The sequence below is a fragment of the Salvelinus fontinalis genome, chromosome 33 (assembly GCF_029448725.1).
Source record: "Salvelinus fontinalis isolate EN_2023a chromosome 33, ASM2944872v1, whole genome shotgun sequence".
NCBI classification, from domain to species: domain Eukaryota; kingdom Metazoa; phylum Chordata; class Actinopteri; order Salmoniformes; family Salmonidae; genus Salvelinus; species Salvelinus fontinalis.
In genome coordinates, this window is record NC_074697.1 from 41,126,790 (window position 1) to 41,154,115 (window position 27,326).

Consider the following 27,326-nt stretch of genomic DNA (forward strand, 5'->3'; position numbering starts at 1 on the left):
TTTCCTTCACACGTTGAAGCTATTACATTATCCAATGGCGAGACGGCTAAATTAGTTCCCAAATACCAGAGAAATACGTTGCGGGTTGGTCTCCTTGTTCCACTTACTGTGAAGCAGATGGAGTTACAGTACTGCGTGTTATGTTTCTCTCTGATATTGATATCCACTATTGATCTCAGGTAGAATTTCCTCCTGCAATACTTTAGCCTTTTGATGATGTCGTCATTGTGCTTTTGAGGTTTTTCTTCCCATCAAGTTTCTTCTGGTATTGAAATTGAGTACTGAAATTAGGGAAGAATGTCCTACAAACCTTTTGCATGTGTTGTTATCTTAATATTTTTAGTATTTTTGTACCGTTTATTTCAGCTGCTAGCTAAGGAATGGCGCCATAGGGGATGGCTGCCGTTTTACTCCTAACCTATTTAGCTATTTTGTGTTTTTTTTTGCGTTGTTTGTCACTTGTTTATATTTTTGTGTACATATTCGTATTCATTCCTTTACACTTGTGTGTATAAGGTAGTTGTTGTGAAATTGTTAGGTTATATTACTTGTTAGATATTACTGCATGGTCGGAACTAGAAGCACAAGCATTTCGCTACACTCGCATTAACATCTGCTAACCATGTGTATGTGACAAATACATTTGATTTGATTTGATTTATTTTGTACTTAATGTTTCTGCCACCGTCTCTTATGACTTAAAATAACTTCTGGATATCAGAACAGCGATTACTCACCTCGAACTGGACAAAGATTTTTGTCCAGAGTCAGACGCAAAGGATTTACTGCTGATACCGGACCAGGCTCAAATCCCTGTCATTTACATGAAGAGACGCCAGTACAGGGGACGCAAATCCAGGTGCCTTGTGAGAATTTGTCGGTGAGTGGGTAACCCGCCTCTACCATCCGTTCTATTGGCCAACGTGCAATCACTGGAGAATAAACTGGATGAGCTCCGTTTGAGACTATCCTACCAACGGGACATTAAAAACTGTATTATCTTATGTTTCACTGAGTTGTGGCTAAACGACGACATGGATAATATACAGTTTGCTGGGTTTTCTGTGCATTGGCAAGGCAGAACACGATCCTACCAGACGAGATAAATGACTTCTATGTACGCTTCGGGGGAAGCAACACTGAAGCATGCATGAGAGCACAAGCTGTTCCGGACGACTGTGTGATCACGCTCTCCGTAGCCGATGTGAGTAAGACCTTTATACAAGTCAACATTCACAAAGCCGCAGGGCCATATTGATTACCAGGACGTGTACTCGGAGTATGCGCTGACCAACTGGCAAGTGTCTTCACTGACATTTTCAACCTGTCCCTGACTGAGTCTGTAATACCTACATGTATCAAGCAGACCAGCATAGTCCCTGTGCCCAAGAACACCAAGGCAACCTGCATGAAGTGAAGTGCTTTGAAAGGCTGGTCATGGCTCACCTCAACACCATCATCCAGGAAACCCTAGACCCACTCGAATTTGCATTCCGCCCCATGGAATCTCTATTGCACTACACACTGCCCTTTCCCACCTGGACAAAAGGAACACTTACATGAGAATGCTGTTCATTGACTACAGCTCAGAGTTCAACACCATAGTGCCCTCAAAGCTCATCACTATGCTAAGGACCCTGGGACTAAATACCTCCCTCTGCAACTGGATCTTGGACTTCCTGATGGGCCACCCTCGGGTGGTAAGGGTAGGTAACAACACATCTGCAACGCTGATCCTCAACAGGGCCTCTCAGGGTGTGTTCTTATTCCCCTCCTGTACTTCCTGTTCACCCACGACTGCGTGGCCAGCACAACTCCAACACCATCATTAAGTTTGCAGAAGACACAACAGTGGTAGGCCTGATCAACGATGAGACAGCCTGGAGGGAGGAGGTCAGAGACCTGGCTGGGTGGTGCCAGAACAACAACCTCTCCCTCAACGTGATCAAGACTAAGGAGATGATCGTGGACTACAGGAAAAGGCGGGCTGAACACGCCCCCCATTCTCATTGGCTGGGCTGTAGTGGAGCAGGTTGAGAGCTTCAAGTTCCTTAGTGTCCACATCACTAACAAACTATCATGGTTGAAACACACCAAGACAGTTGTGGAGAGGACACAACAATGCCTATTCCCCCTCAGGAGACTGAAAATATTTATCATGGGTCCTCAGATCCTCAAAAAGTTATACAGCTGCATCATCGAGAGCATCCTGACTGGTTGCATCACCGCCTGGTATGGCAACTGCTCGGCATTTGACCGCAAGGCACTACAGAGGGTAGTGCGTACGGCTCAGTACATCACTGGGGCCAAGCTTCCTGCCATCCAGGACCTCTAAACCAGGCGGTATCAGAGGAAGGCCCAAGAAAATGCCAAAGACTCCAGCCACCCAAGTCATAGACTGTTCTCTCTGCTACCGCACGGCAAGCGGTACCGGAGCGCCAAGTCTAGGTCCAAGAGGCTTCTAAACAGCTTCTACCCCCAAGCCATAAGATTGCTGAGCAGCTAATCAAATGGCTACCCGGACTATTTGCATTGACCAAACCCGCCCTTTTTATTTACTCTCCAGCTACACTCTGTTTATTATCTATGCATAGTCACTTTACCCCTACCTACATGTACATATTACCTCAATTACCTCGACTAACCTGTACCCCCGCACATTGACTCGGTACCGGTACCCCCTGTACAGTATATATAGCCTTGTTATTGATATTTTATTGTGTTACTTTTTTCTCCGTTAGTTTATTTAGTAAATATTTTCTTAACTCAAATGTTTCTACTTATCAATATTTTTTTTTAAATATCTAAAACAATTCACCTTTATTTAACCAGGTAAGCTAGTTGAGAACAAGTTCTCATTTACAACTGCGACCTGGACAAGATAAAGCAAAGCAGTGCGGCACAAACAACAACACAGAGTTACACATGGAATAAACAAGCGTACAGTCAATAACACAAGAAAAAAAAAAGAAAGTCTATATACAGAGTGTGCAAATAGCGCGAGGAGGTAAGGCAATAAATAGGCCAAGTTACAATTTAGCAGATGGTGCAGATGGTGATGCGCATGTACAAATATTGGTGTGCAAAAGAGCAGAAAAGTAAATAAAAACAATATGGGGATGAGGTAGGTAGATTGGGTGGGCTATTTACAGATGGGCTATGTACAGCTGCAGCGATCGGTTAGCTGCTCAGATAGCTGATGTTTAAAGTTAGTGAGGGAAATATAAGTATAAACAGTTGGAGTATAAGAGTTTAAATAGATGGAGTATAACCAACTGCAATAAACTAAATGAGTGTGGTCTCTCCAGTCCACATTAAGGCTTGGACCACACTGACTTGACACACGAGAGGGGAAAACAGAGGCTGGGAATGAAATCCAGTGTTCGATAACCGTCTTAATAACTCTGTCAAGAGAATGTTACTAATTACAAACCTGTGTGTCTCGCCTCTCACATCAACCTCTGAATCCCCACTCTGTCTCCTCTTGATCAATGAACACCTCTTAATGTGTGATCATTCTCAGCCCCCGGATTCCCCTGGGGGCCTCTCAACAACCACCTCAGCTAGTCACTAAGCATCTGATTGGGAGTCATTATCGGGCCTCTCGGCTACTACATACACTCTCCACAGACCTCTTCTCCCAAAGAGAGAGAGAGAGAGAGAGAGAGAGAGAGATGGGCAGAGAGAGAGAGAGAGAGAGAGAGAGAGAGAGAGAGAGAGCGATGGGGATGGGAGAGAGAGAGAGAGAGAGAGAGAGAGAGAGAGAGAAGGGCAGAAGAGAGAGAGAGAGAGAGAGAGAGAGAGAGGAGAGAGAGAGAGAAGAGAGAGGAGAGAGGAAGAGAGAGAGAGAGGAGAGAGAGAGAGTAGAGAGAGAGAGAGAGAGAGAGAGAGAGAGAGAGAGAGAGAGAGAGAGAGAGAGAGAGAGAGAGAGAGCGAGAGAGAGAGGAGTAGAGAGAGGCGAGAGAGAGAGAGAGAGAGAGAGAGAGAGAGAGAGAGAGAGAGAGAGAGAGAGAGAGAGAGAGAGAGAGAGAGAGATAGATAGATAGATAGATAGATAGATAGATAGATAGATAGATAGATAGATAGATAGATAGATAGATAGATAGATGCAAGCCCCACAAACTAGATCTCCAACATATCCAGCCAACTGGACACCCACTACTCCAGTTGGCTGGATATGTTGGAGATCTAGTCTTTAGTCTCAGAGCCAGACAGCCTTTCTCTCCTTCTAGGAGTATGAGTAGGGTTTGGGGGTTTTCCTGACCACATGACTGGAGTAGTAACTCTGAGCCAACGTTATATACATGGACTATAAATAGGCCTGGCCCAACCAGCTGCTGCACAGTCTAGGGGAATGACATTTCTCCCATCTACCTCCCACCCTAGCATCTCAGTGAAGTAGGGTGAGATGTGCTGCAGCATCGATCCTGTGTACTTTCATTGTGCCTCTGTATGTGACATGATGCCTTATTATAATGTTCTTTGTTGTGTTTGATGTGTTCCAGGAAGCAGGAACTGCTGACCATCTCCAATGTGCCCTTGGGAGATTGCCCCCCCTCGCCCCCCCGCACCGCACCGCCCACCATGAAGGTAGGACACGTAGCACCTGGTGCCCGTTTCACTCATGGTACTATTTTCACACTACCGAGCCAAGCTGGCCTGGGTACCCATCCACCATAGTTGCTGGAACCGTGCTGGATGGGACAGTGTGGAAAGTAACCACCCAAGTGAGCATGGTATTGTCTGGCTTTGTGCAACAATGTGAAAAACTGAAAATGGTGTCAGTGCACTGAACCTGTCTGAACCTGGCCAATCAGAACACCTCTGAGAAGAACCACGATAGCATTTACATGTATTCTATTAGTGTTGCAATCGTCACATGAATAAGGCATCTTAGTCAGTGGCAGACAGAACGTCACACTGACTGGGCCTGGGAGCAGACTCCTCTGTGTCCCAAATGGCATCCTATTCCCTATATAGTCCACTACTTTTGACCAGAGCCTTGCCAAAAGTAGTGCATTATAAAAGGAATAGTGTGTATGACGCATAGTGAGTCAGCTCTGTGAGGCCTGGATGGGCTTCCTTCACTGGGGAGGCAGGGTAGCCTAGTGGTTAGAGCATTGGACTAGTAACCGAAAGGTTGAATCGCCGAGCTGACAAGGTACAAATCTGTCGTTCTGCCCCTGAACCAACAGTTCACCCACTGTTCCTAGGCCGTCATTGAAAATAAGAATTTGTTCTTAACTGACTTGCCTACTAAAATAAAATGTAAATTTAAACGTTCGAGGTCATTCTGGAGTGTAGAGAGGCAGAGAGAGCTGCCAGGTTCAATAAGATCCAACACTTGTCTTTCTGTGGACTATTTTAATGTAGGGGTGTTATTTCTATACAGTATATATATCTGGTTAGACTGTAAACTCTCCTTCCAGACTCACATTAAGCATCTCCAATCCAAAATTACATCTAGAATCGGCTTCTAATTTCGCAACAAAGCATCCTTCACTCACGCTGCCAAACATACCCTCGTAAAACTGACTATCCTACCGATCCTTGACTTCAGCGATGTCATTTACAAAATAGCCTCCAACACTCTACTCAGCAAATTGGATGCAGTCTATCACAGTGCCATCCGTTTTGTCACCAAAGCCCTATATACCACCCACCACTGCGACCTGTACGCTCTCGTTGGCTGGCCCTCGCTTCATATTCGTCGCCAAACCCACTGGCTCCAGGTCATCTATAAGTCAATGCTAGGTAAAGCCCCGCCTTATCTCAGCTCACTGGTCACCATAGCAGCACCCACCCGTAGCATGCGCTCCAGCAGGTATATTTCACTGGTCATCCCCAAAGCCAACTCCTCTTTGGCCGCCTTTCCTTCCAGTTCTCTGCTGCCAATGACTGGAACGAATTGCAAAAATCACTGAAGCTGGAGTCTCCCTCACTAACTTTAAGCATCAAAATCAAATCAAATCAAATTTATTTATATAGCCCTTCGTGCATCAGCTAATATCTCGAAGTGCTCTACAGAAACCCAGCCTAAAACCCCAAACAGCAAGCAATGCAGGTGTAGAAGCACGGTGGCTAGGAAAAACTCCCTAGAAAGGCCAAAACCTAGGAAGAAACCTAGAGAGGAACCAGGCTATGAGGGGTGGCCAGTCCTCTTCTGGCTGTGCCGGGTGGAGATTATAACAGAACATGGCCAAGATGTTCAAATGTTCATAAATGACCAGCATGGTCAAATAATAATAATCACAGTAGTTTTCGAGGGTGTAGCAAGTCAGCACCTCAGGAGTAAATGTCAGTTGGCTTTTCATAGCCGATCATTAAGAGTATCTCTACCGCTCCTGCGGTCTCTAGAGAGTTGAAAACAGCAGGTCTGGGACAGGTAGCACGTCCGGTGGACAGGTCAGGGTTCCATAGCCACAGGCAGAACAGTTGAAACTGGAACAGCAGCAAGGCCAGGTGGACTGGGGACAGCGAGGAGTCATCATGCCCGGTAGTCCTGACGCATGGTCCTAGAGCTCAGGTTCTCCGAGAGAGAGAAAGAAAGAGAGAAGGAGAGAATTAGAGAGAGCATACTTAAATTCACACAGGACACCGGATAAGACAGGAGAAGTACTCCAGATATAACAAACTGACCCTAGCCCCCCGACACATAAACTACTGCAGCATAAATACTGGAGGCTGAGACAGGAGGGGTCAGGAGACACTGTGGCCCCATCCGATGATACCCCCGGACAGGGCCAAACAGGAAGGATATAACCCCACCCACTTTGCCAAAGCACAGCCCCCGCACCACTAGAGGGATGTCTTCAACCATCAACTTACAATCCTGAGACAAGGCCGAGTATAGCCCACAAAGATCTCCGCCACGGCACAAACCAAGGGGGGGCGCCAACCCAGACAGGAAGATCACGTCAGTGACTCAACCCACTCAAGTGACGCACCTCTCTTAGGGACGGCATGAAAAGAGCACCAGTAAGCCAGTGACTCAGCCCCTGTAATAGGGTTAGAGGCATAGAATCCCAGTGGAGAGAGGGGAACCGGCCAGTCAGAGCAGCTTACCAATCATTGCACCTGTACACAGCCCATCTGTAAATAGCCCACCCAACTACCTCATCCCCATATTGTTATTTATTTTTTGCTCCTTTACACCCCAGTATCTCTACTTGCACATTCATCTTCTGCACATTATTTCACTCCAGGGTTAATGCTAAATTTTAATTATTTCGCCGCTCTGGCCTATTTATTGCCTTACCTCCCTAATCTTACTACATTTGCACAAACTGTATATAGATTTTTCTATTGTGTTATTGACTGTGCGTTTGTTTATCCCATGTGTAACTCTGTGTTGTTTGTGTCGCACTGCTTTGCTTTATCTTGGCCAGGTCGCAGTTGTGAATGAGAACTTGTTCTCAACTGGCCTACCTGGTGAAATAAAGGTGAAATAAAATAATAACAAATAATATACAGTGAATTCGGAAAGTATTCAGACCCCTTCTCTTTTTCCACATTTTGTTCCATTACAACCTTATTCTAAAATGGATTAAATAGTTCTTCCCCTCATCAATCAACACACAATACCCCATAATGACAAACCAAAAACATATTTTTTCGAAAAAAACTGAAATACCTTATTTACATAACTATTCAGACACTTTACTATGAGACTCAAAATTGAGCTCAGGTGCATCTTGTTTCCGTTGATCATCCTTGAGATGTTTCTACAACTTGATTGGAGTCCACCTGTGGTAAATTCAATTGATTGGACCTGATTTGGAAAGGCACACACCTGTCTATAAAAGGTCCCACAGTTGACAGTGCATGTCCTCCGAGACAGGATTGTGTCGAGGAAACAGATCTGGGGAAGGGTGCCAAATAATTTCTGCAGCATTGAAGGTCCCCAATAACACAGTGGCCCCCATTATTCTTAAATGGAAGAAGTTTGGAACCACCAAGACTCTTCCTAGAGCTGGCCGCCCGTCGAAACTGAGAAATCTGGGGAAGAAGGGCCTTTCCGAACGCACTGCCTATATATATACACTGCTCAAAAAAATAAAGGAAACACTTAAACAACACAATGTAACTCCAAGTCAATCACACTTCTGTGAAATCAAACTGTCCACTTAGGAAGCGACACTGATTGACAATAAATTTCACATGCTGTTGTGCAAATGGAATAGACAAAAGGTGGAAATTATAGGCAATTAGCAAGACACCCCCAAAAAAGGAGTGATTCTGCAGGTGGTGACCACAGACCACTTCTCAGTTCCTATGCTTCCTGGCTGATGTTTTGGTCACTTTTGAATGCTGGCGGTGCTCTCACTCTAGTGGTAGCATGAGACGGAGTCTACCTCCGCTACCTCCGCCTTTGTGCAAGGAGGTGCACTGCCAGCGCCCTGCAAAATGACCTCCAGCAGGCCAAAGGCGGAGGTAGCGGTCCTGCTGCTGGGTTGTTGCCCTCCTACGGCCTCCTCCACGTCCCCTGATGTACTGGCCTGTCTCCTGGTAGCGCCTCCATGCTCTGGACACTACGCTGACAGACACAGCAAACCTTTTTGCCACAGCTCGCATTGATGTGCCATCCTGGATGAACTGCACTACCTGAGCCACTTGTGTGGGTTGTAGACTCCGTCTCATGCTACCACTAGAGTGAGAGCACCGCCAGCATTCAAAAGTGACCAAAACATCAGCCAGGAAGCATAGGAACTGAGAAGTGGTCTGTGATCACCACCTGCAGAATCACTCCTTTTTGGGGGGTGTCTTGCTAATTGCCTATAATTTCCACCTTTTGTCTATTCCATTTGCACAACAGCATGTGAAATTTATTGTCAATCAGTGTTGCTTCCTAAGTGGACAGTTTGATTTCACAGAAGTGTGATTGACTTGGAGTTACATTGTGTTGTTTAAGTGTTCCCTTTATTTTTTTGAGCAGTGTATATAGGGAGAGAGAGTATACTGTTTGAAAACAAGTATCTGAAGTGAAAAATAATCTGTGCTCTGTCTGATTATAGTAAGTCTCTTGAAATGTATTCTGCCCCAAAATGAGAAATAGACTGCTCTTAAAGGTTGATTGAATAAACGATTAAAGAGAAATAGATGGTTTTAAAGGTTGATTGAATAAACGATGAAAGAGAAATAGATGATTTTCGGTGAAGGATGCTGTGCAGTATCACCTGGAAACAGGCTAGCCCCCCTTTTCTAGTCTGCAAGGAGGAGGGTGAGAGATGAACAAGGAAGTGGGAGAGAAGTTGAAAGAGAGAGTTAAGGATTTGAAAGTGTAGCATACAGAGAAATAGAAAGAGAGAAAGAAAGAAACAGTGAAGCAGGGAAAGGGGAATCTGTATGGCACAGATATGGGGAGCTCAACAATGATCTTTTCTGTATTTTTTTTATTAAATTAGGCAAGTCAGTTAAGAACAAATTCTTATTTACAATGACTGCCTACCGCAAAATCCTATAGTGTACATACAGTATGAGGCTGTTACTATGCATACTACCTCTTCTGTTACTTATAATTGTTTCTTTATTATTGATTATTGTACTGCACTATTGAGGGAGCTAGCGTACAAGCATTTAGCTGCACATTTTATACCGGCTGTAAACTGTGTACTGTACGTAACAAATAAAATAGGATTTGATTTGGGATGATTCATAATCAATCAATTGACCAGTCATTTACACAGGGTGATGATATTGACTGGGTATTTAAAGCGCAACTAAAAGGAAAGAAACAACTTCTTTGATAGTAAACGGCCTATGTGGAACATTTAATCTAGTTTCAAAATTGACTACAAAGTGTAAATGGGATAATTTTGTTCATAAAATTAGTCTCCTCTTAACCTGAGTTTTGCAAGTGAGTTGTCATGACTTATTTGAGGATTGGGTTTTTGATTTTGACAATGGTCACTTGCACATTAACACGAGATACACATCTGTGGTGATTGCGCTCCATTCAATCCCATCACAGAACACACATACAGTGCAGTGAGATAGACCTGCCCATCAGAGCAGCGGATCTGACTTTGTTCACACAAGACAGCACGTTGTGCAACAATTTAAAATCTTACATAGATTCCTTCAGACTATGCTGAGGAAGAAATATGGTCTTTGTTCCTATGGTGTCTCATGTGGGACAAACATCAGTAACTGCCACATCAAACCACACCCCCAAGACTGAAGTCTAGTTTTTCTTTATGAGCAACAGAGAAACACATGTCGCTGCGTTCCGATGCTCTTTAAAGGTCCAGTACACGTAGCTTCTGTGGGCAGACCCGACAAATTCACATTCAAATGTGGGTTATAGATCTGTCATTCTCATTGAAAGCCAATTTGATAAGCAGTGGATCTATTCTATGTGCTCCATTTCTATGCTTGCCGATTCAATGACCTCATCTGGTTTTAATGACATCATCTGCACCCAATTCAGCCCGCTGGGGTTGTGCTACTCACTGGTGTGGCATAGCATGTTTGCTGTTGTTCCAGACCTACCTACAATCCTGCCAGGCTGACACCTCTCTGATAGAGTCCTTTGCGTGTGTTTGTGTGTGTGTGTGTGTGCTCACGCGCGCATGTTGCTATAAAATGAATCATTTTGATAAGGAACCACTCCCAAGTCTCAAGCCTTACTCATTCTAAGACAAAACTAAAGTGTGTAAATAGTTTATTGAACATTTTTCCGTAGTTCCTTGTCCTGAACCAGAGGCAGACGTTCAAATTAGAAGAGTGAATGAGGACGAAAGTAAATGTGGGTAGACACACAGGCAGGAGCTGTTCCACTTAGTCCGGGAACAACAGGACTTGACACTCCTGTCTGGGGCTTTGAATGAAATAAGAGAAAGCGGAACGTAGCGGAGAGCACTAAGTTCTCTCATTCTCCAAGGACAAAGTGAAGGACGAGGGAAGTTTTTGTTGCTGTTGAAGAAAGGGTTGTTTGAGGCAGATATAAAGGAAATGAAGGAGGTGAAGACCAGGTCATGAAAGAACAGGAAGAGAGAGTGAGGTTTATGCCTGTTTTTTCTCGTCCGACTGAGGAGCCAGAATGTGTATTGCGGTGTTGTGATACAGGAAGACTAACAGCGCATTCCAATATCGTGTGACTGCTTCATTTGTAAATACCTGACAACTGGTACATTTGCTTGAGAGAAACATCTGCACAGGCAAAAACAGTGTGAATGAAAGAAGGTTTGCAATGAGAAAGAGTTTTATGCATGTGTCTATGCTGTTGACGGTAAGAGACTAGGGACACACTGCACTGTTGCAGCTAGAAACACAAATATTTCGCTGCACCTGTGATAACATCTGCAGATAGTAAGACCTAGTTTGACAGGTTTTACATTTAAGTGTATTCAATGGTACGGCAATGGATTTACGCCAGTGTTTTACCCAAAAAGGCTCAGACTTTTCTGTTTCCATCTTCTGTTTCCGGGTCTCAAAGCGCCATGGCCCCCGTGGACCTGCTCTCACTTGGGGCCAAAGCCAGGCCACTGGTACTTTTCAGCAGCATTTACATAACAAAAGCTCACTTGGGAACTTTAACACCTTCTCATTAAGCACGTGTTTTGATTATGCAGAGGTTGTTGATTCTGCTCTTCACTAGTCCTCACTGTCAGCCCTAGCTATGGAAACCCAATTTCCCTAGCATTACATCAGGGTGGGTATTACACACTAGTGGAACGCTGGTGTTACACTCGAAAAGCAGCACTAGTGCTGTGAGTGAATATGGGTTACGTGCTGTGCGCCCGGAGACCGTGGTGTTAGAATCCTCCCAGTGCCAGTCCTTCCCTCTAATCTTGGTGTGGACAGCGGGGTGCAGCAGGTTGCCCCGGGAGATAAGAGAGAGAGAGAGAGAGAGAGAGAGAGAGAGAGCGAGCAGCACAGACAGACCAATAGATTGGTATTTTACATCTAGACTCTGTGGTGGGCCAGCCTTGGAGGCAGAGGAGGACAGACAGACCGATCTTTTGCACCTTGGTTCTCAGCCTCTCCACGCTCCGCTCACGTCACGGTTCCTCTCTGATTGGCGTCCGATTGATAGATCTCCGTCTGGCCCCTAGGAGGCCCACCACAGCCCCCAGTGGCCCTCAGCAGTTCTCTCACCTCAGACGGGGGACGACGATGAATCACCAAGGTTACAGTGCCCATCTGTAGGGCTGCGTGAGCCTGCCTCTCTGTGTTGACTCTGTGGGACTAGCTATGTGGGTTAGGGACACCGTGGCAGGTTAATGAATAACTAAACGATAACTCCCGCTGCACTGACAGCTGTGGGATTAGCATGTTCACCTGAGCTCAGGTGGATTGGATATCCCGGTGCTAAAGTAAAGAGATGTTTTGAAATGGATCTTGGCTTACAGAGTACCAGGTTGTGTATCTGAAGGTAAAACATAGGTTTTCTAGGTCTTGGTGTGTTTAGTGGTATTGCTGGTGGTGTTCGACTATGATATAACATGTCGCTGTAATGCCGTGGGTTTAATGGCTGCGTTGATAAGGGGTTATCAGTACCGGTGTAGATAGGCCAGCACTAATGCCAGAGTGACTCGTTGAAGCCCACACCTTTCAAAGCATTTGTGTTTAGCTTTGTCATTAGTGTCTGCATAAAATATGACACAAAAAGTACATTTAAACGCCATTAGGCTCACTGTATGAACAGATGCATTTTGCCGGTGCCTCGTGTATTTCTGCTCCGGTTTGCTTTGGCTGTCTCTACTTGTCTCAACCTTGAAACCTGTGATTCAAACAATGTAGTTGATTGTGTTCCTCATCAAATCAAATTTGATTTGTCACACGTGTGCCGAATGCAACAGTGAAATTCTTACTTACAAGCCCTTAACCAACAATGCAGTTTTAAGAAAGAAAAAAAAGAAAAATGTAACAAATAATTAAGGAGCAACAATAAAATAACAGTAGTGAGGCTATATGCAGGTGGAACCAGTACAGAGTCAAGGTAATCGAGGTAATATGTACATGTAGGTAGAGGTACAGTGACTATGCATGGATAACAAACAGAGAGTAGCAGCAGCGTAGAAATGGGGGGTGGGGTGGGGGACAATGCAAATAGTCTGGGTAGCCATTTGATTAACTGTTCAGGAGTCTAATGGTTTGGGGGTAGAAACTGTTAAGAAGCCTTTATGACCTAGACTTGGCGCTCCGGTACCGCTTGCCGTGCAGTAGCAGAGAGAACAGTCTACGATTAGGGTGGCTGGAGTCCTTGACAATTTTCAGGGCTGCCTGGTATAGAAGTCCTGGATGGCAGGAAGCTTGGCCTCAGTGATGTACTGGGCCGTACACACTACCCTCTGTAGCGCCTTGCGGTCAGAGGCCGAGCAGTTGCCATACCAAGCGGTGATGCAACCAGTCAGGATGCTCTCGATGGTGTAGCTGTATAACTTTTTGAGGATCTGAGGCCCCATGCCAAATCTTTACAGTCTCCCAAGGGGGAACAGGCATTGCCGTGCCCTCTTCACGACTGTCTTGGTGTGTTTCAACTATGATAGTTTGTTGGTGTTGTGGACACCAAGGAACTTGAAGCTCTCAACTTGCTCCACTACAGCCCCGTCGATGAGAATGGAGGCGGTCCTCCTTTTCCCGTAGTCCTCATCCTTTTCTGTAGTCTGTAGTCCTCATCCTTTTCTGTAGTCTGTAGTCCTCATCCTTTTCTGTAGTCTGTAGTCCTCATTCTTTTCTGTAGTCTGTAGTCCTCATTCTTTTCTGTAGTCTGTAGTCCTCATTCTTTGTGTCTTTAGCATATTTCCTGAGTATGACATTTGACTGTCACATAGAGAACTTTGTGTTTGTTGATTGACTGGCCTTCATTATAAAGACACAAAAAGGCCAGGACAACACTGTATAAAACAATGTTTTAATGCAAGATAGATCTTCTTCAGGTCAAAAACTGTCAAGGCCTTTTTGTTTCTTTGTAGAGTTTTTCGTCCATCACCTTTTAAAGTAAAACTCAATTAAAATCAAATTTTTAAAGCTCATATTCTGTTCTCTCATATCCAAATAATGTTGTTGACTCATCCTTTACTTATTTATAATATTTATAACGACTGGTATTTTCCCACACCATTGTGTTGTTTGTGAATAGGGAAAGCAGGGTCACACAGAAAAGCTGCTTATTTTATATTTATCTAGGCAAGTCAGTTAAGAACCAATTCTTATTTACAATGAGGGCCTACACCGGATGACGCTAGGCCAATTGAGCACCTCCCTATTGGACTCCCAATCACGGCCGGATGTGATACAGCCTGGATTCGAACCAGGGACTGTTGTGACGCCTCTTGCACTGAGATGCAGTGCCTTAGACCGCTGCGCCACTCAGGAGTCCCTGCAATCCGTGTTAATCTCCTATTAACATAGGGCCTACTTAAAAAATGTTTGGAAGGAAATATATTGTAATTAATAGTAGGTCATCATATTGTTGTAGAAATCTTGGACAGCTACTCATAATGGGATCATGTGTTAATGACAATCTTACTTCCTGATCCCCACTCTCATTCAGCTGAGAGTGGTTCCCGTATTGACATTAGTTATTTGAATTGTTTGATGATTATTGCGACAATGACAATGCACTACATGTACTACCAATATCTAGTTGTCTGTACTTGTTTCCCCATCGTCCTGTCAGTAATATTTTGACCCGGAACTTTAGTATAGTTTCCTAGGAGCACAACAACAGCCAATTCTTTTTCTGGAGTGACTGTTTTGAGGAAGTGGAGTGGGCTTGGTTGTCTGTGTTTTGATAATATGCTGCATATATGGGTGTGAGAGGGTGTAGGATTCTCCTTCCTTATCTGTTCTGCCTCAGTTCATTGAGCTTGTATTGGGAACCAGGGTGGAAATGCTGCTAGCTGGGAGGTGATCACGGTGTGACAACTGTAGCTACTCCTGGGTTTGAGAGGTTTCTGGTCATGTTCAAGGCTACATTGCAGACTGCCCAGTCAGGCATCAGATCGCTATATCACATGATGTGGTTAGCTCTTGTACTGTACATCTCAATGTAGTCAGCCTGGAATGTAGCCTCAGTGACCAGATCTCCCTCCATTTCCATAGAAAATACCCAGAAACCCCTCCATCTCACACTGTGGACATCACAAAACCACACCTCAACCTATAGCAAATTGAACCCTAAGTGAAAATATCCACCATCAATTAATTTTGTTCTTATTTAGGAAATACAGTTCACTCTGCTTTTAGTGATCAGATTGGTCCAGGACAACATTATAACTGCATTTAATGGCATTATTGTAGGCCATTGTAGTCAAATAATCGCCTCTGTTTGTCTGTTTGTTTCAGTCTGCCGAGTTCTTTGACATGCTGGAAAGGATGCAGGTGAGACTCATCCTTCTCCTCTCTTCTTCCTCTTTCTCTTCCTTCTCTCCTTCCTTCTCTTCTCTCTAAGTTCCCACTGCTGCTGGCATGGACGTGGTGATGAACGCGCGACACGCTCATCACTTCCTGAGATTTTATTCAAGGGTCCTCTCCAACGAGCAGAAGGGTCCCGTTATTTATTTATTTATTTATTTCACCTTTATTTAACCAGGTAGGCCAGTTGAGAACAAGTTCTCATTTACAACTGCGACCTGGTCAAGATAAAGCAAAGCAGTGCGACAAAACAACAACACAGAGTTACACATAAACAAACGCACAGTCAATAACACAATAGAAAAATCTATGTACAGTGTGTACAAATGTAGAAGAGTAGGGAGGTAAAGGCAATAAATAGGCCATGGAGGCGAAATAATTACAATTTAGCATTAAATTTAGTTAAATTATTAAGCCACGGAAGTTAGGAGGGGAAGCGCGGCCCGCCCTTATTTTGAGGAGCCAGGACGACCGGGTCCAATCTCTGGTTCTGATTGAGTAATGAGCCGAACCGGACCAAGTTAACGAGCTCCCTCTCAAAACCCATTGACTTCTCTGTCCTGTTCTGCTGCACTGTGTCTGTGGGGTTCTGGGATCTTCTGTGGGAATAGGGTTTTAGGCAGGATGTGGGCAGGAAGAGGGTGGTGGTGGTGGCGGCTCTGCAATGCCCATTTGGGGACAGTGGGAGAGCTTTTGAAAGAGGGGGAGTGAGCGAAGGAGGACAGGAGATTGATAGCGCCTGATGACAAGTGCGCGAGGAGGAGTGAGGACAGAGGCCACACTGGCCTGCTGCCACCTCTGAGCCGGTCCTTACCAGACCCCTCTCTGTCCCAACAGTCCCTTACAGAGCACAGCGCCACATCGACCCGCACTACTAACTAGACTAGAGCAATCGATGGTGGAGCAGTTGAAAAGCCTCTATCTGGAATGGTTGATCACAGAGCCCGTCTCAGAGGGATCAAAGATGGATGCATTAAGACTGACCCCTAGCTTTGATCTAACCCAGCGGTGTTGACAAGTAGTCCCCCACTGAGCTACAGCTGTTCCCCCATCCCCTCCACTGTCTGTCATGTCTGAGCTACCCTGGTCCCTGATCTGATGCTGCTGTATTGCCAACTCCTATGGTCATTGTCAATACAGCACAAACAGATCTGGGACCAGGTTATGTCAGAGTCACTGTGTTGAACCGGAGACAAGCATCACTGGAGGATGGGGACCATTCAAACGCATGCAGAGAGTGCATAGATAGATAGCTAGACCAGTCTGTGCGTTGACCACTGAAATCAATAATGGGAAGTAGGGATAAGGACGTGGTTTAAGTCTGGAGAATGACTTCCCACTATGGGATAAGGATGATTGAGATATGATTAAGTCTGGTAAAAGACTTGAGAGAATCTGTGTGTGTGGTAAGGATTCAGGCTTCAGAGCCTTCCCACATGCACAGAAGTCTTTCTCCACAGGTCTTTCCAGTAGATTGGTAATTGTGTAATTCAGGATGTGTCAACTTCAGTCATGTATCCTCTCTGCATATTTGCAAACACTTCTCATACCCAAGCAAATATTTTACCTGGGTTCCACCTATCCGATGTTTACCCAAAGAATGAACAGTACACTCTTGGGAAAAACCTAGAATGGTTCCCACCCCTTAGGAGAACCCTTTGAATAACCCTTTTTGGTTCCAGGTATAACCCTTTTGGGTTCCATGAAGAATCCTTTCCACAGAAGGTTCTACATGGAACCCTAAAAGGGTTATACCAGGAACCAAAAAGGTTCTCCTATGGGGACGGCCGAAGAACCCTTTTGGAACCCTTTTTCCTAACAGTGTACAATATGTTAGTACAGGAAGTGATTTGGGAGTTGCGTAAATCAGGAATGATGGTTGTTGTACCTTGTCACCCTCCGTCCACATGCGTGACCCTAACCAGGTCCCTAAATCTGAGGAGACGAAGCCCCACTCGCAGAGAAGCAAGGTCTGAGAAACACACACACACACACACACACACACACACACACACACACACACACACACACACACACACACACACACACACACACACACACACACACACACACACACACACACACACACACACACACACACACACACACACACACACACACACACACACACACACACGTCAGTGTCTGTGGACCTCACCACTGGGCATGCTTCTCTGTCATGGTGCATTGACCTTGCCTCTGTGTCCATTCCTTCATTTATTTATTAATAAGTTCCTTTATTAGTATTTTCCATCCCTTCTTTGTTTGATTGTGGTGGTGGTCATCCTCCGTGTTAACCCTGTCAGCCCCTGGAGTAGTTTCACCACTCTCTGCCACGCTCTTGTAACACTCTCTTAAGGTCCCCTTCAACCAGGTCCCCTCAACCAGATCCCCTCAACCAGATCCCCTCAACCAGATCCCCTCAACCAGGTCCCCTCAACCAGATCCCCTCAACCAGATCCCCTCAACCAGGTCCCCTCAACCAGGTCCCCTCAACCACGTCCCCTTAACCAGGTCCCCTCAACCAGGTCCCCTTAACCAGGTCCCCTCAACCAGGTCCCCTCAACCAGGTCCCCTCAACCAGGTCCCCTTAACCAGGTCCCCTCAACCAGGTCCCCTTAACCGGGCTAACTTAAAATAACAAACAGCTGTTCGTAATGAATGGTATTCCCCTCAATCTCCTGGGACTATATACAGTGTAAAACAAAGGCATGGAGATTGATTGGAAACATCCAAGGATGAACTGGCAATAGTGCAATTCTGGCATGTACCAGATGGGCTGGTCCATCTTTAGTCCATCTGACGACATTTTTTGTTGTTGTTGTTGTGCACAATTATAATACTAATAATAGTATAACGTTTTAAAAAATGGGCTGGTGTGGGGTGCCTCGAGAGAAACAAAAGGTCCGCTGTGTTAGAAATGGCCAGGCCTATTTCTGGTCCCAGTCCGTCCCTGTGAACATCACATCACAGCATGTTTAGACGTCATACACCAGCCGACAGTTAACCAGCCACAGTGAAGTAAAGATGAACCCAGGGGCTCACAGAGTCAATCCTGAGACTATCCCGTATCCCTGAGAGTGTCAGAAGGTGGAGACTCCTCCATCAATGCTTGCCTGTTTGATGTCTGTGCTGTTTCATTGTGTTGCGTCACTCACTGGACCATCAGTTGCTTCTGTGGAATAAGTCACCGTATATATGTTCACCCTGTGTTTCTGTGTTCAAGATTTTTATGGTGACTGACTGCCCCAGTTGTAACGTAGTTCCAGGCCCTGTTTGAATATTTTGTAAACACACCCTGCCTTCCTCCCTTTCTTGAAGCAATCACCGATCTTACACAAATTGATAGGTGTAAGCAATGGTTCTATGCCACATAGCTTTCACCTACCCGGCCTTTTCAGATCAGGGATTTCTTTCAGGAAGGGAGGAAGAAAAGAGGCATTCTCTAAAGTATTTCAACAGTGCTCTAGTTATACCAGCCTGTAAGGTTAATGATCTGTGTGTGTCTCCCCTCTCTCTGTCTGACAGGATGACTACATCCCATACCCGCGGATAGAGGACGTGAGTCAGCGCTCTGATATGATCATATCAGCTGGATCAAAACACTATGCACACACAAGCATGAATACCACAAAACCCACGTATGCATACACACACACACACACACACACACACACACACACACACACACACACACACACACACACACACACACACACACACACACACACACACACACACACACACACCACACACACACACACACACACACACACACACACACACACACGTGCAGTAATGCAAATACTGGTGGTCAATGTAAAACAAGGCTCAAAGGTCATTTATAGACACATTTATGATCGAAATCCCAACTTATTTATTTCTATGGCCCTATTCTTTTGGATGGTGTTTTGGTACGTAAACCCCTTGTCCCTTGTTTCTGTGGCTCAGATTCTGAAGAAGGGTAGCCCATACCCGCAGGTGATCCTGCCCCAGTTTGGGGGTTACTGGATTGAGGATGCCGAGGCGCTTGCGGGCACCCCCACCTCCTCGGAGAGCAGCTTCTGTGAGGAGGATGACGGAGGGGGCATGAGCCCTGGGGGAGGGTTCGGCTTCAGGCTGGAGTGTAACAGCTCGGCCAGGGCCTACCGCAAACACTTCCTGGGCAGGGTGAGTCAAGGCCTATTGTGCTAGTAGTAGTAATGTGGGTGTGTGAGTAGGGGGGGAAGGGGGGGAAGCGCCTGCATGTGTGTGTTCTGTGTGTGTTTATGTGTGTACGTGCATGTGTGTGTTCTGTGTGTCTGTGTGTGTTTATGTGTGTACGTGCGTGTGTGTGTTCTGTGTGTCTGTGTGTGTTTATGTGTGTACGTGCGTGTGTGTGTTCTGTGTGTCTGTGTGTGTTTATGTGTGTACGTGCGTGTGTGTGTTCTGTGTGTGTTTATGTGTGTACGTGCGTGTTTATGTGTGTATGTGCGTGTGTGTGTTCTCTGTAAGGGTGTTTCCCTCTTTTAGTCCTTCATCCAGTGATGTTTCCTATTTCAGACTTATTTCTGCTCTGGGGTTATGACTAAGAGTTAGGGATCAGTCATTTGGAAAATTAACGTATAATTGACTCCAATTATATGGAGATCTGTGAAAATATTGACTACAAAACCGTATTAGAAGGTGTGTGGCTTCTTTAAACTGTCTCATCATACTATGTAATGGTTCACTGTCTGTCTGACCCTCCCTCCCTTCCTCCGTCACTTTCCCCCTTTCTTTCTATCTCTCTGCCTCTCTCTCTCCCTCGCTCTCTCTCTTTCTCTCTCTCGTCTTCAGGAGCATATGAACTACTACTGCACAGGCAGCAGTCTTGGGAACCTCATTATGTCACTGAAGCACGAGGAGGCAGAGGGCCAGGAGTTCCTCCGCATCTTGCTCAGGTAACTACACTAGGGCCAGGAGTTCCTCCATCATTCTCAGGTAACTACACTAGGGCCAGGAGTTCCTCCATCATTCTCAGGTAACTACACTAGGGCCCGGAGTTCCTCCATCATTCCCAGGTAACTACACTAGGGCCAGGAGTTCCTCCATCATTCTCAGGTAACTACACTAGGGCCAGGAGTTCCTCCATCATTCCCAGGTAACTACAGTCCTATAATAACATACAGTAGGGCCAGGAGTTTCTCCTTCATTCCCAGGTAACTACACTAGGGCCCGGAGTTCCTCCATCATTCCCAGGTAACTACACTAGGGCCAGGAGTTCCTCCATCATTCTCAGGTAACTACACTAGGGCCAGGAGTTCCCCCATCATTCCCAGGTAACTACAGTCCTATAATAACATACAGTAGGGCCAGGAGTTTCTCCTTCATTCCCAGGTAACTACACTAGGGCCAGGAGTTTCTCCTTCATGCTCAGGTAACTACAGTCATATAATAACATACAGTAGGGCCAGGAGTTCCTCCATCATTCCCAGGTAACTACAGTCATATAATGACATACAATAGAGCCAGGAGTTTCTCCTTCATGCTCAGGTAACTACAGTCATATAATAACATACAATAGGGCCAGGAGTTTCTCCTTCATGCTCAGGTAACTACAGTCATATAATGACATACAATAGAGCCAGGAGTTTCTCCTTCATGCTCAGGTAACTACAGTCATATAATAACATACAGTAGGGCCAGGAGTTCCTCCATCATTCCCAGGTAACTACAGTCATATAATGACATACAATAGAGCCAGGAGTTTCTCCTTCATGCTCAGGTAACTACAGTCATAAAATAACATACAATAGGGCCAGGAGTTTCTCCTTCATGCTCAGGTAACTACACTAGGGCCAGGAGTTCCTCCATCATTCTCAGATAACTACACTAGGGCCAGGAGTTACTTCATCATTCTCAGGTAACTACACTAGGGCCAGGAGTTCCTCCATCATTCTCAGGTAACTACACTAGGGCCAGGAGTTCCTCCATCATTCCCAGGTAACTACACTAGGGCCAGGAGTTCCTCCATCATTCTCAGGTAACTACACTAGGGCCAGGAGTTCCTCCATCATTCCCAGGTAACTACAGTCCTATAATAACATACAGTAGGGCCAGGAGTTCCTCCATCATTCCCAGGTAACTACACTAGGGCCAGGAGTTTCTCCTTCATGCTTAGGTAACTACAGTCATATAATGACATACAGTAGGGCCAGGAGTTTCTCCTTCATGCTCAGGTAACTACAGTCATATAATGACATACAGTAGGGCCAGGAGTTTCTCCTTCATGCTCAGGTAACTACAGTCATATAATAACATACAGTAGGGCTAGGAGTTTCTCCTTCATGCTCAGGTAACTACAGTCATATAATGACATACAGTAGGGCCAGGAGTTTCTCCTTCATGCTCAGGTAACTACAGTCATATAATGGCATACAGTAGGGCCAGGAGTTTCTCCTTCATGCTCAGGTAACTGCAGTCATATAATAACATACAGTAGGGCCAGGAGTTTCTCCTTCATGCTCAGGTAACTACAGTCATATAATAACATACAGTAGGGCCAGGAGTTTCTCCTTCATGCTCAGGTAACTACAGTCATATAATAACATACAGTAGGGCCAGGAGTTTCTCCTTCATGCTCAGGTAACTACAGTCATATAATGACATACAGTAGGGCCAGGAGTTTCTCCTTCATGCTCAGGTAACTACAGTCATATAATGACATACAGTAGGGCCAGGAGTTTCTCCTTCATGCTCAGGTAACTACAGTCATATAATAACATACAGTAGGGCCAGGAGTTTCTCCTTCATGCTCAGGTAACTACAGTCATATAATAACATACAGTAGGGCCAGGAGTTTCTCCTTCATGCTCAGGTAACTACAGTCATATAATAACATACAGTAGGGCCAGGAGTTTCTCCTTCATGCTCAGGTAACTACAGTCATATAATGACATACAGTAGGGCCAGAAGTTTCTCCTTCATGCTCAGGTAACTACAGTCATATAATGACATACAGTAGGGCCAGGAGTTTCTCCTTCATGCTCAGGTAACTACAGTCATATAATAACATACAGTAGGGCCAGGAGTTTCTCCTTCATGCTCAGGTAACTACAGTCATATAATGACATACAGTAGGACCAGGAGTTTCTCCTTCATGCTCAGGTAACTACAGTCATATAATGACATACAGTAGGGCCAGGAGTTTCTCCTTCATGCTCAGGTAACTACAGTCATATAATAACATACAGTAGGGCCAGGAGTTTCTCCTTCATGCTCAGGTAACTACAGTCATATAATCACATACAGTAGGGCCAGGAGTTTCTCCGTCATGCTCAGGTAACTACAGTCATATAATGACATACAGTAGGGCCAGGAGTTTCTCCTTCATGCTCAGGTAACTACAGTCATATAGTAACATACAGTAGGGCCAGGAGTTTCTCCTTCATGCTCAGGTAACTACAGTCATATAATAACATACAGTAGGGCAAGGAGTTCCAATAGGTATGCAGGATCTGACCTAACTATGATCTGCCCTGGCCTGGACCCATAAATACAGCCACAGCAGACTGTGTCCAGTGGACCTATGTTGGGTCTGGAGCCATGTTATAGTCACACTACCCCTACCTTGTGAATGTGGATTTACACCCTTTACACACTCATCATGTAACCGGTAGCCAGAACTTTCACTGTAGACATAGGAAGTATGTATGTGTGATGTGCACACAGCCTACCTTCTTTAAAATGCGGTTATTGACACTGGTTTTCCACAATCATCACCCAGGTCGAGGACAAAGACACACCATGACAGGATCTCTCTGGCAGGCCTCAACCAACTTCCCAGTGTACCCCAGATAGCCAAGGTAAGGATGACTGACTTAAGCACCACCAAGTACCACATGTTCACTCAATGCAACATGTGCTCCATGTAAAGTGGCGATCTGGATTTCAGATATCAACAATACTGCCAGCCCGCCACTGTTTTGGTAAACAGCTGAGGCTGGGGCTGAAGAAATGTAACCACTTTCAAATATATAGACTGACCATGAGATCAAAATTATAGTTTTAAACATGTGTTGAAACTATACAGTGTTTGTTAACGATTACATTGTTTACAAACAATGAAGTAAAACAAGCTTTGAGCTTCTGATGCGGTAAGACAGTTGAACTAAGCTCATGATTCATTTATACATATATTATAGTTAATTTAACAGTCCAATAAGGGATGTACCAATAACAGATTACCCCTTTAACCTAAAATGGATTTCTTTCTGCACTGTGGTTTCAAATGGATCCGTATCTGTCTGTCTGCCTGTGTTTCAGCTCCTCTGTGACGACGTGACTGGCCTGAAGTTCAACCCGGTCCTGTACCCCAGAGTGAGTCTGCTCCACAGTTTCCTTTCAGCCAGGCGCTTCCACCTCTACCACAGTAGCCATAGGACCAGGGACATTCATGTGGTCATGCTCTGGAAATATACATCATTTTCTAGCCATTCTATTTCTATGGGGTATGCAGCATTTTCAAAACGTTTTGCAATGGAACCCAAGTGTATCTTATTGGACAAGCCCAGGTAGTCTTTCCATTTTTCAGTCCCTTTTCTTCCGTTTGCTGCCTAATGAACATGATCCAACTTCCACCTGGTCCACTATACAGCCTGACCACCCTGTTCTCTCTAACTGATGTGGTGTAGGCAGTGCTGAAGACAGATCTGATCCAGGACCTGTTCATCACATCAGAGGTCATTTGGATGATGGAGCTGCTTGTTGTGCCTCTGCTCCGGGTCCTGTAGAACTCATCTGTTATTATTACAGTCTGCTCAGACTGCCCATTCCACACTGGTCGCAGCTGACTGACTTTCAAAATGGCCACAAACAACCCACTGTGGTCCTGGGTCGTATTCATTAGGGCATGCAACGGATTTTTTTTTGCAGACTTATTGGACAAGTCCAAGTAGTCCCTTCCTTTTTTTAGTCAGTTTCTTTCCGTTTGGTGCCTGTTGAATACAACCCTGACCTCCTCAGACGTGATAGACATGTACTACCTGACCAAAAGTATGTGTACATCTGCTTGTCGAACATCTCATTACAAAATCATGGGCATTATTATGGAGTTGGTTCCCCCCTTTGCTGCTTTCACAATGTCCTCTCTTCCGGGAAGGCTTTCCCCTAGATGTTGGAACAAAGAGCATTAATCAGGTCGAGCAATGATGTTGTACGATTAGGCCTGGCTCGCAGTCAGCGTTCCAATTCATCCCAAAGGCGTTCGAATAGGTTGAGATCAGTGCTCTGTGCAGGCCAGTCAAGTTCTTCCACACTGGTCTTGAAAAACCATTGGACCTCGCTTTGTTCACAGGGGAATTGTCATGCTGAAACAGGAAAGGGCCTTCCCCAAACTGTTGCCACAAAGTTGGAAGCACAGAATTGTATAGAATGTCATTGTATGCTGTAGCGTTAATATTTCCCTTCACTGGAACTAAGGGGCCTTGCTCGAACCAAGAACAAAAATGTATGTCCTACGTGCTTCAGCACTCGGAGATCCCGTTCTGTGAGCTTGTGTGGCCTACCACTTTGCGGCTGAGCCGTTATTGCTCCTAGACGTTTCTACTTCACAATAACAGCATTTACAGTTGACTGGGGCAGCTCTAGCAGGGCAGATATCTGACAAAATGACTTGTTGAAAAGGTGGCATCATAAGACTTTGAAACTCACTTTGAAACTCACTGAGCTCTCCAGTAAGGCCATTCTATTGCCAATGTTTGTCTATGGAGATTGCATGGCGGTGTGCACGATTTTATAGCCCTGTCAGCAATGGGTGTGGCTGAAATAGCCAAATCGACTCATTTGAATGGGTGTCCACATACTTTTGTATATACAGTGTAAATGTCTGTACGAGTTATGGAGGCTTTATCACATAACTGGATATTATACAGTTGTAGTCGGAAGTTTACATACACCTTAGCCAAATACATTTAAACTCAGTTTTTCACAATTCCTGACATTTAATCCTTGTAAAATTCCCTGTCTTAGTTCAGTTAGGATCACCACTTTATTTTAAGAATGTGAAATGTCAGAATAATAGTAGAGATAATGATAATTTCAGCTTTTATTTATTTCATCACATTCCCAGTGGGTCAGAAGTTTACATAAACTCAATTAGTATTTGGCAGCATTGTCTTTAAATTGTTTAACTTGGGTCAAACGTTTTGGGTAGCATTCCACAAGCTTCCCACAATAAGTTGAGTGAATTTTGGCTCATTCCTCCTGACAGAGCTGGTGTAACTGAGTCAGGTTTGTAGGCCTCCTTGCTCGCACACACTTTTTCAGTTCTGCCCACAAATTTTCTATAGGATTGAGTTCAGGGCTTTGTGATGGCCACTCCAATACCTTGACTTTGTTGTTCTTAAGCCATTTTGCTACAACTTTGGAAGTATGCTTGGGGTCGTTGTCCATTTGGAAGACCCATTTGCGACCAAGCTTTAACTTCCTGATTGATGTCTTGAGATGTTGCTTCAATATATCCACATAATTCTTCTTCCTCATGACGCCATCTATTTTGTGAAGTGCACTAGTCCCTCCTGCAGCAAAGCACCCTCACAACATGATGCTGCCACCCCCGTGCTTCATGGTTGGGATGGTGTTCTTCGGCTTGCAAGCGTCCCCCTTTTTCCTCCAAACATAACGGTGGTCATTATGGCCAAACAGTTCTATTTTTGTTTCATCAGACCAGAGGACATTTCTCCAAAAAGTACAATCTTTGTCCCCATGTGCAGTTGCAAACTGTAGTCTGGCTTTTTTTATGGCAGTTTTGGAGCAGTGGCTTCTTCCTTGCTGAGCGACCTTTCACGTTATGTCGATATAGGACTCGTTTTATTGTGGATATAGATATTTCTGTACCTGTTTCCTCCAGCATCTTCCCAAGGTCCTTTGCTGTTGTTCTGAGAATGATTTGCACTTTTTGCACCAAAGTACATTCAACTCTACGAGACAGAACACGTCTCCTTCCTGAGCGGTATGGCGGCTGCATGGTCCCATGGTGTCTATACTTGCGTACTATTGTTTGTACAGATGAACGTGGTACCTTCAGGCGTTTGGAAATTGCTCCCAAGGATGAACCAGACTTGTGGAGGTCTACAATTTTTTTCTGAGATCTTTGCTGATTTCTTTTGATTTTCCCATGATGTCAAGCAAAGAGGCACTGAGTTTGAAGGTAGGCCTAGAAATACATCCACAGGTACACCTCCAATGGACTCAAATTATGTCAATTAGCCTATCAGAAGCTTCTAAAGCCATTACATAATTTTCTGGAATTTTCCAAGCTGTTTCAAGGCACAGTCAACTTAGTGTATGTAAACTTCTGACCCACTGGAATTGTGATACGGTGAATTATAAGTGAAATAATCTGTCTGTAGACAATTGTTGTAAAAATGACATGTGTCATGCACAAAGTAGATGTCCTAACCGACTTGCCAAAACTATAGTTTGTTAACAAGAAATTTGTGGAGGGGTTGAAAAACAAGTTTTAATGACTCCAACCTAAGTGTATGTAAACTTCCGACTTCAACTGTATATATATACACATCCTTATAATGTTGTTGTTTTGGTTTCAGGGCTCTCAGTTGATAGTAGGTTATGACGAACATGAAGTGAACAACACCTTTAAGTTTGGTGTCATCTACCAGAAGTTTGGTCAGGTGAGTGTGATATGCAGGTTTTTATTGCCAAATGGGGTTTCAGTTTATTCCTTATCAATCCCATGCTATTTATTTTTGCCCTGTAACCTGCATTAACATCTCTCCCTTTTAATCTTCTCCCCTCATCCCTCTCTCCTCTCATCGCTCCATCCCAGACGTCAGAGGAGGAGTTGTTTGGGAACAACGAGGAGACGCCAGCCTTCCGGGAGTTCCTCAGTGTTCTGGGAGACAACATAGAGCTGAACGACTTTAAGGGGTGAGAGACAACTCTACTACTGCGAGGGAGGGGGAGACAGGCTATGTGCACAC

At 44.9% G+C, this 27,326-nt stretch overlaps 1 protein-coding gene across 10 annotated transcripts in view; it reads left to right on the forward strand.

Moving 5' to 3' along the window:
• The window catches only part of LOC129832300 (rap1 GTPase-activating protein 2-like), a 100,893-nt gene that overhangs the window by 58,988 nt on the left and 14,579 nt on the right, over nt 1-27,326 (forward strand). For 4 of the 10 annotated variants that reach the window (XM_055896253.1, XM_055896252.1, XM_055896254.1 and 1 more), the window contains 10 exons: nt 4,506-4,590; nt 15,295-15,330; nt 17,289-17,333; nt 18,892-18,924; nt 19,315-19,533; nt 20,182-20,285; nt 23,111-23,189; nt 23,650-23,703; nt 26,934-27,017; nt 27,173-27,273. In XM_055896253.1, the coding sequence (XP_055752228.1) occupies nt 4,506-4,590; nt 15,295-15,330; nt 17,289-17,333; nt 18,892-18,924; nt 19,315-19,533; nt 20,182-20,285; nt 23,111-23,189; nt 23,650-23,703; nt 26,934-27,017; nt 27,173-27,273 (840 nt within the window). Of the gene's footprint in view, nt 1-4,505; nt 4,591-11,901; nt 12,377-15,294; nt 15,331-17,288; nt 17,334-18,891; nt 18,925-19,314; nt 19,534-20,181; nt 20,286-23,110; nt 23,190-23,649; nt 23,704-26,933; nt 27,018-27,172; nt 27,274-27,326 lie in introns of those variants that run through there. The other 6 variants (XM_055896255.1, XM_055896256.1, XM_055896251.1 and 3 more) reach the window with 6 other exon arrangements.